Here is a 9,492-nt window from a genome sequence, read left to right as displayed (position 1 = left end):
AGTCTTCACAGTTGCAATGTTCTCACAATTGTCATGATCCCCTATGATGCATGCACTGCCGAAACAAGAAATTTTTCTTGTTTTAATTGGGTGGTTGTTTGAAAAGCCCCATAATCTGTACAGACCACAAACTCTTTTAATTTTCTCGCAATCGTGTCAGCTTCTCCTTTGCACTCTGCACACTACATTATTCTTAAGGCTTTGTTTACTATATGTTGAATGCGAGCCTGTGAGAGGTTGGCTGTAAGCCATGTTATAGCATCATGGGCATCATTGAGTGTTTCTTGATGGCATGTTAATTGGTGTTTAAATAGAGATTTCTTAATAATATCACCACATCCATCATGTTCACCCTTGCCATCGCTAGACCCAAAGAAATTTCACATCATGTCATGACCGGTTAGGGATTTGAACCTTGAGGCAAAGAAGAATCCACAGGCTAGTTTAAATTGAGAGGCAGCACCATCTGACCACACCCAATGTTGTTTTATATTTTTCGCATGGGGATTTTGTTTATTCAGCCATTTCCAATGTAGTAGAAAAGCATGCTACACAAATAAGGTGTCATGTTCCCTATTAACTAAAATGTATAATTGGTATGTGCGTTGCATTGATCCAAGTCCTGTGAGTCAGCAAGAAGATTGGCATCAGTTGTAGAAGAGTCAAGCAAATGACTGTATGTGATATGCACAAGAATTGTTATGTGCTTGTTGTACCAGTGAGCACTTTGTGTCTCATCTTGTTCTTGAAATGAATTATTTTCAGCAAAATCTATGACAGAGACAACAGTGTGATGGGGAAAATTGGCAAGGCATGTCCTAAACTGTTCATTCTATCAGCTGGCCGTGAAATTGCAAAGGACATATTTTGGGATGGATTGAATCACGTGACGTATAAGCTCCCTCGGCTGAGTGCTCTTATACGATAAAAGCCATCTCTTTTTATCAGATCCTTCAACATTGACATTTTCAAATCTCCTCCATTTTAGCGCAACATAGTTGTCTTCCATCATTTCATTTGGATAGACATGAAATGTCTTCTTCTTCAGCTTCAAACTACTGCAATGCTTGCTCAGTCTCCCTTTGGACAAACTGCTGGCTCCCACAGAGACCTTAGGCTACAAAACCTGGTCTCCCTTGCATTACATGATGAGGATCTAGGTGGCCTACGGAGTGCGCATTCATCGGGGAGACATGTGCATTGATCCCCATGGAGCAATGCTCCAACCTCGAGGACAATCACATAACTGGTGATGGAGTTGAACCAGCCATAGTTACATGATGTTCCAACCACCAGACTGCTTTAGTAAAATAACAATATATTGAGTTTTTATGTTGCAAAATATATTGTTGGTAATTTCTTCTCAACTACGCCACCGGTCAGGTCAACAACTTATGTATGTTCAACCACGTTGGTTCAGAACAATCACATAACTGGTGTTTGAGATGAACCAGCCTACAGTTGCATGATGTTACAACCACCACGTTGGTTTAGGACAATCACATTTAGTCCAAGCCTAGCTTAAGAAATGAAACAAGTAAACTATCCCAAAGCTCAATCACAAACAACCATTGGATTAGTTTAGGCACCACTGACCTACGTTGTATCAAGCGTCTGTATGATGTGCTCCTAAAACACCTTACATCCCATCCACTTTTTACATATGTCCTTTCGATTTGGAGAAACTCTCGTATTTTCATGCCAAAACATCGTCTCTGCACTTAGGCTGTATCTATTTTTCTTGTGTTTTGTTCAAGCCCACAGACTTCTCGGATCAGGATGATCATACATTGCTTTTGCTCTACATTCAACCACCACTGGAGCCACATTGGTCATTCTGATTGACAACATCTTCGGAGTTTTGCGCCCAAGCCATTTCTCCTTTGTTTCAGGGGACACCAACATAGCTAATGTCTTCCTATTTGTAGCTAGTTGATCTTAGCTACACACCCCTTTCACTTTTTGTATAGCAGTTCTTAGGTTAGAGAGCATCGTGTCTTGGGCGTGCATCTCCCAAGGCATTGGTACGGTTGTTAGTCTACGAACTTTAGGGTGTAGGCTAAAGCTTGTGAAGACTTGAGATTGGTATTCACCTAAATGGCATGATGTTGCTACCTCGAATGCTCCCACCAATCATGACACCACAACTCGTGTTCTTCACTCGGATGGCAAATTATGATCGAATGCGTGGATCGGTAACTGCTTCCTTGCAAGGTGTCTTCTTTCTTCTCATTGTTTCTCCCAAGGATGATTTTTTTCTCTTACTTTCGTTAAGAGGCGAAACTTTTATATTGGTGTCGAAAGTTTATATGGTCTAATAAAAATAAAGGTTGGAAACATTCGCCAAGATTTGAAACTTTAATGATTAAAATCTTAAAATTTCGCAAAGATTTACAACTTTTTCTTCAAATTTTAAAAGAAAATATAAAAAATTATAAGATGTTCTATCAAAATTATGAAACTAAAAAAACAAGCTCGATAAACTTTCGCCAAGATTTTATATTAATATATACATATAGCTTCGATAAAAACATCCCTGGTTTCTCCCTTCGCAAATGTTGCAAAAGTGTCTTTCATTGCCATTTTGATACCATGCCATTCATTTCCTTGACCCGCAATGTGTTCCTTGTGTCTTGGCCAAACTTTTCAACTTTCCTGTCATGCTATCTCTGTCTACTTCTCTTGTAAGCCATGGCGAGTTGCATGTTGCCATTGTTGAGATATCGAGCTCCACTCGTGATATACCAGTGTGACCGTTGTGCATTTATATCACCGACTTGTTAGCTGTAGATGCGGTTGGTACACCACCCATGAATGATAGCTAGATGACAGCTATCTTTATGTACTCTAATTAGTGGCTCAATTAGTATGCTACCTTAGTTAGCTGAGTTTGGTTTGAGACCCACATATAAGGTTCACCTATTCTTTTGTACTTAGAGTTCTTTTGGCTTTCACAACTAAGAAGAGGAAAACTGTTTTCAACCTCCACCTTTGTGTATATTCCCCCGTTGTGTATGTGAGAAAGCTGCAAGTGATACTCCTTCCTTCTCTCCCACTCTCTTCACAGCCATTGACGCCATGGCCATGATCAGTCCAGAATCGACCAAGAGAAGCTAGCTTGGGAGGAGAGCAAAGAAGAGAAGACAAATTACCCAAAAGAAGACAATGCCAAGCCAAAGTCTGCGCAAGGTCACGTCATGGTGTGTGTGGGTTGTAGGGCATTTGCAAGGTGGGGGCAGGTTGCAAGTACTTAATCTTCCAAGATTCAATGGACGAGAGGTAAAAATTCAAACTTCGTCCGAGTAAAAAAAATTTCAGCCGCCGTCGGGTTTCCCCCTCTGATGATACACGTCAGCATAATTGGATATCCCAAACAAGTGCAATGTGGCCTAAATTTCTTGAAAATACAAATAGGCCAAAGGGCACACTATCAAATTTGATGCCATGTGTTATGAAATGCAAGGACCTTTGGCATGCTTGTGAGCCATATAGCAAGCAATTTCATAAAAAAAGAAACAATTCAAAATTGTAAATAGTGTTGGATTTATTAAAAGATCTTTGCACATGCACAAATTGCACATTTTTTAACTTCTTCCATTTTAGGGTGAATGTAGATGCCAATATCAACAACTATAAATGTTTTAAGACCACCATGCAATAGTCCCACTACTTTGGATTCCAAATTTTCAATCTATTTTAGTTTTCAACAAATCAAAAAAAAGTTATGGAGCATGTCCTCAAATGGGTGTGCATCACTTTAGCACAACATTGGAGGCCTGTTAACACCTTGCTACGAGATTTATATGCATAAAATTTTCTTTTTATTGTGCTAATACATCCATCTCAAGGGTTTTTTTCATTATAGCTTGCTCAATCCTCCATGACTTCCAGATATCCCATGATGTGGTCGTGAGTATCTATATCCCTTTTGAAGTCCCTACTATCCATCTTTCCTATAGAAACAACTTCCATTTGAAAATTAAATACTAAGTGAGAGTACATAAATGTCTTTGGTCTTTTATGTAACATTCTGTATCTTGGCCTATCTTAGATGTTTTCTAGTACCAAATGCCTCTAGCTACTACATCCCACTTTTCATAGGTTGGTCCCGAATAATCTTGAAATTCCTCAATCTTATATTTGGGTTTGGTACTTCCTCATTCTCTTTAGATGCATTAACAATCGCAAAGTTACCCCCTATTCTAGTATTAGGGGGTTCGCTTTATTATATCACATACATTCAAGGGGTAAATTTAAAATCCCGTTTTTGTGAATTTTTTAAGATTTATGTGTGACTCCTTTTCTATTCAAATCTATACATTTTTTTCAAAATCCTTTAGATGACACCCCTTTGTAATTAAAAATATTTTAAAAACTGAATTTAATATGTCCTATTGCACTCATGTGATAAGCACATCTATGTTTTAGTGACAATACCCCCCCGGGCACCCGTGCCCACTTGTAATGCATCGATGAGCTCATCAAACCCTTCCTAAATTATGGTTCATTCTTTGTCTCTTTGATGCAATCTCCATGTAGTACAAAATATGATATATCTCCCATTGTTTCAAAGTTGTAATGTCCTTGCACTGGTCATGACCTTCCATGATACACAAACTCCCAAAATAAGAAATTTGTTGTATTTTGAGAGAAAGGTGGTTGTTTGAAAAGCCCTATATGATGTGCAAACTCCCTGTTCCATCAATGGCATGACAATCTATTTCTCCTTCGTAATTCTTCCACATTCACCTTTTGGAACATCTACACACCTAGCTATTGTTGAGGCTCCATTTCTTGTATGTCAATTGTGTCTATGTGGAAGATTAGATGGAAGCCACGCCACCACCATCATGGGCATTCGATAGCCCATCATGAGGACATTTTAATTGATGTTGGTAAAGTGCTTACTTAATTATGGCACCACATCCATCATGTTTCCCCTATCCATGGTTCCCAAAAATTCCATAGCGTGTCTATACTAGTTATGGACTTAAACCTATAGAGTTCAATTTAAGGTCAAGGGGAGGGTGTAGCTAAACACTCTAGTGGAGCATGTGGCTTAAACACTCGGCACTGGAATGACCTTGCATCACATGTGAATCAGGGATGTCCTCGCTCTAATAAACTCTCTAGAACATGAGGCTATTTGTATTACGCTCGACCTTCCATTTAACACATCAAAAGATCAAACATGTCCATCACTACAATCTTGAAATTTCTTTTTGGCCAACTCAAATTCTTAACTATGTTGTGTCAAGGTCTCACATAGCTATTACTCATAGTTATGGGAATTTATCTTTTTGGCCCTGCAATGGTCCTAAGGGATGTCTTTGGTTAGTGAGTTGCTAATTAGATCCATAGTTTTAGAGTTAGTTCATTTGGTCAATTCGACCATGCAAATTGTGGTTAGTATGAGCCTTAAGTATGGGTTAGTAGTAGTTTAAGGGCTTCTAATGTGTGTAGGGTTTAAGGTTTTTATTTGCTTGTGGATGGAGATCCTAAATGCTTTTATCTTTCGTTAGGTATTTTTCTCTAAAGATGACTTCAAGATCTCTTTGTCTCTTCTCTCTGACACAACCTTTATATTACTCTTGCCAAAATAGGCATGTCCCCACTTTTATTTAATGGTCCATCAACCATACAACACACACACCTGTTTCACCTATTTTCTCTCCTCTCTTTCACTCATCTACATGTCCCCATATTCCTTCACCTTCACTTGCTTTTTCTCTTTCCCTTTCCTTCCAGTTATTGGAAAAAATTATCGAGCTACTTTACACCTACACTTATAATGACCTCCAAAAGGCAACGCCTTAGTTTGATCCCCTCCTTGTTTATCCCATTTAACAACAACATAGAGAGAGGGAGCATAGGTCACACGATCAAGGAGGGGATACAGGATTGATTGCTGATTGATTGCAACAAGAGCGTGGAGAGAAGGAGGAGAAAGTGATAAGAACATGGAGATCAAGGGAATGAGGGGGATACGTTTTAAAAGGATTGTATGGTTGATAATACATTTAGGATTTACTATGCTAGTAAGAGACATGAAATTTCAAAAATATCATGAAATATGTGAAGCTTTGGATAACTTCACCAATGACGGTGCACCTCTCCGACAATATATGTCACCAAGTTAGAATTTTTTATAACCCCCAAATGAGCACTATGAAGTGAAAATTCTTAGAAGAGAAAAAAAATGATACGCTAACATATCCCAAAAGATGTGCTATTTAAGAATATCGTGGAGGAAATAGAAATGGAGGATGGCCATCAAGTGTGGTGGTTCACAACACCCCACGATCATGTTTTATAAAGCAGACTGCTAATTTATGTCACCAATGTGTGATTGGGGGAGCGGTTGGGGAGATACAATCGGCCACTCATGTAACGGTTATGGAATGTATCGGACACGTGTATGTGTCCGGCCCGTCCCTCCTATGAAGCCAAACAGGATGGTGGGCGGGTGGTGTGCCACGGTCTCAAATTGCTATTCCTGAGGTGATGTGGGAGGTGCTACGAGGTGATGTGGGAGGTGCTATGCTACTCTAGCCATGTCACCAAATATGAATGTCATACATTCGGTGTTTTTGTATACCTTTCTCGATTTGGATTACCTCTCATAAGAGAGAAATACATCATACCTGTAAAATACATGCAGAGGGCTGCACGAATCGTAGCTAGCCTCTTCTGCTACAACAAAGTCAAAGTACGACAACAACGGGCAGCTTGTTCACAGCCTCGTCTGTTGACAATTAGATAATCTGGGAGGAATAGGACTCCGTGCAGTGTCTAAAGGAACTCGCAGAGCCCGCTAACATCGGGTAACTAATGACTCACCGGCAGAGCATGGCCAGCTTGGGAAGAAGGTTCAGAATTGGTGTCCACTGAATGTTTGCATTTTGTGTAGTTTTATCAGAATTGCTCTCCACTGAATGTCTGCCCGAACTGCCAGTCCGCTGGAGCCACGTCATAGGAGTTGAGAATTCTGCCGTCGCTCGTGGTTACCTGGAAAGACAAACTCTGACCTTGGAGTACAGAATTACTCTGCCAATTCTGGCCCCAGTTTCTAGTCATGGGTTGCCAGCCGGTTCTAGAGCCCTTGATCGAAACGGAGTGAACGTCCCCAGCACCTCCAACGTTAGAAACAAGCACCAGCATGAAGTAAGCGTGGCCATTCATGGTGAAGTGTATCCCTCCGGTCTTCACACAAGGAACCCTGCAACGCACCAGCACGCTCCGCCTGATGATGAATGTTGTCTAGAAAGCAATATGTCGTTTCTTGAAACTCAAAACAACTCGGCAAGATGAATATAACGTCCATTAAGATTTGTCGGCAGAGGCCAGACGTGGCAAGCTTACCTTCGGTAGAGGACAGGCACGATACCGCCTTTGTACACTCCGATCTTTTGGAATGCAGGCTCCGCCATGTCGAAATGCTGCAAGGGGGGATTGCACCACCCGCCATCGTTGTTGGGGAGCGCAAAGTTGGGGGGACAGAGATTGGTAGCAGAGACAACCACGGACTGACCACCCAAGCACCAGCTGGGGTCGGAGGCAACGTCGCACATGATCTCAAAGCAGGCACCGCAGCTCAAGCCGGCGTTAAAGAGGGCAGTGCTAAGGGCAGCGGTATTGGTGCCATAGCCGGAGGAGTAGAGGTCACCGTAGCCACAAGCGCCACCTGCAAGGAAGGGTGTAAAAGTGAGCTAACGATTAGTAGCTACAAAGAAATGGGTGGAGAATATGCCCAATTAAGGCAAAAAGGCGAGCGGATTTGTTGAGTACCCATGGTGCCGGAAGCATCACTGCCACCATAGAAGGTGGCGTGGGCGTTGGTCCAGCCGCTCTGCTGAGAGCCACCATCCCCATAGTAGGAGGCGAGAAGCGAAGGGGGCATGGAAGAGAGGAGGAGCAGCATAAGCAGAGGGAGAGCCATGGCAGCAGATGCGAGCTCTCACAAGCGAAGTGGAGGAGAGCAAGGAAAGCAGAGGAACGTGGGAGCTGCAGAGCTTGATGCTGCCCAAGTCCGCAAAGTAGTGGAATACTTATACTAGCCTGTGGATGAGAACACTGGGCCCCCAAATCCAGCAATGGGTAATGTTCGGAAACTTATCTATTTTGTGAACATGAAGACTTTCTGAACTTATGGCTGTGGATAGAACTACCCGACTACGTTTGAGTGGGTGCCCTCTTGAGCTTACACACCTTTGTGCTGTGCTCGTGGTGATGGAGCTTGTTTTACACCCTGACCTACATAGAAGAGACGCCTCCTCTTTTGAACCTCTTCTCTCGGATGGATTGTATGGAGGAAACCAGGTTTAGAGCATTTGTGCTCTTTTCGTAAAGACATTGAGCCTCAAGGACATGCTCCATTCTACGCAAGCAGGCCAAGGCACATGGACCCCATGTTCCCCTAAGGACTCTACTCCATTGAAAGCAAGGACACATCCATGGCCAACCCCATGTGCTCTTGCATAGTTGTTGTTCTCTTTGGAGCGAGGGACCCATGTGCTCATTCTAAGTAATGTGGTCCATTTGACTAAAGGATGCCATTTCCACAACATCCCATGTGCTAGACAAGCCATGTGGGCATTCACACCAATAAAGCGTCCATGACCCTTGCACCAACAAACATGGCTTAACACATCCAGCCACTCTTTCGTCTCCATTCATCCCCTCATGGCTATAAAAAGCGATATGCCTAGTTACAAAATGGGTGATAAATTTCTTGAGCACTTGCAAACAATGTGAAAGTTTTCCAATGTCTACATTGCTTAGAATGAGATAAAACGATGAGCCACACTGAATGATCCATAACAATAATCATCATATATATGAAATGCTTATTACACATATAAAAGTATTCTTTAAGGTCTATCTATAGCTTTCCTACTAACAACACACTATTTAACATTTTTTTAAAGTCCAAATTTTTAAAAATGGACCAAAGAAATATTTAAAAATGTTGCATATTGTGCGTATATGATTTCAAAACCATCTTTCAAAACAAAAATTATACTTACTATAGACCATATAATTGCTATGAATACTATAGTTTCTATGATTATCAAATAGGTGAGTATCCAATTCCATAGAGTAATTACATTCTTAAGAACATGAATAGATGACTTGTTCTCTTGGAGTGGTGGGGGGGAAAACTTTCGGTGAGCTTTTTGACGTGAGCTTTTGCAGCACTCCAAGTTATTTGGTGAGCTTTATTCACTAGAATTAGTTGCGTTTACACCCACAAAGAGGTGGTGGTTGTCATTGTAGCCCAAAAATGCATACTGTAAAGCCTCTGGATCTTGCTATCGGTACATCATCACCGCCAGTGATGACAAATCTAAGTGGGTGCCAATGCAGGAGGCAAGTGATGATGAGGACGACTGGCGGTAGAAATACGAATGTCTTGGGGGAGGTAATAAGTGATGATGAGGGTTGGCACCTGAAATGTGAATCCCTTTCTCTAGTTTTGATGGCGAATACCAA

At 41.4% G+C, this 9,492-nt stretch overlaps 1 protein-coding gene across 1 annotated transcript; it reads right to left on the bottom strand.

The window, feature by feature from the left end:
• Nucleotides 1-6,827: 6,827 nt before the first annotated feature.
• On the bottom strand, nucleotides 6,828-7,976 carry LOC147896251 (expansin-A2-like). The gene is made up of 3 exons (XM_087382379.1): nucleotides 7,789-7,976; nucleotides 7,363-7,684; nucleotides 6,828-7,219 (listed from the first exon to the last, which is right to left on the bottom strand). Exons 1-3 carry the CDS (start codon nucleotides 7,937-7,939, stop codon nucleotides 6,916-6,918), a joined length of 777 nt encoding a protein of 258 aa, XP_087238505.1. The 5' UTR covers nucleotides 7,940-7,976; the 3' UTR covers nucleotides 6,828-6,915.
• Between the last annotated feature and the right edge of the window lie 1,516 nt (nucleotides 7,977-9,492).

Source organism: Dipteris shenzhenensis, chromosome 12 (genome assembly GCF_047967505.1).
Source record: "Dipteris shenzhenensis isolate YYH24624 ecotype China chromosome 12, Dip_SZ_1.0, whole genome shotgun sequence".
Lineage (NCBI taxonomy): Eukaryota > Viridiplantae > Streptophyta > Polypodiopsida > Gleicheniales > Dipteridaceae > Dipteris > Dipteris shenzhenensis.
Note: the sequence above shows the minus strand (reverse complement) of the source record. Positions and strands in the feature narration are given on the sequence as shown.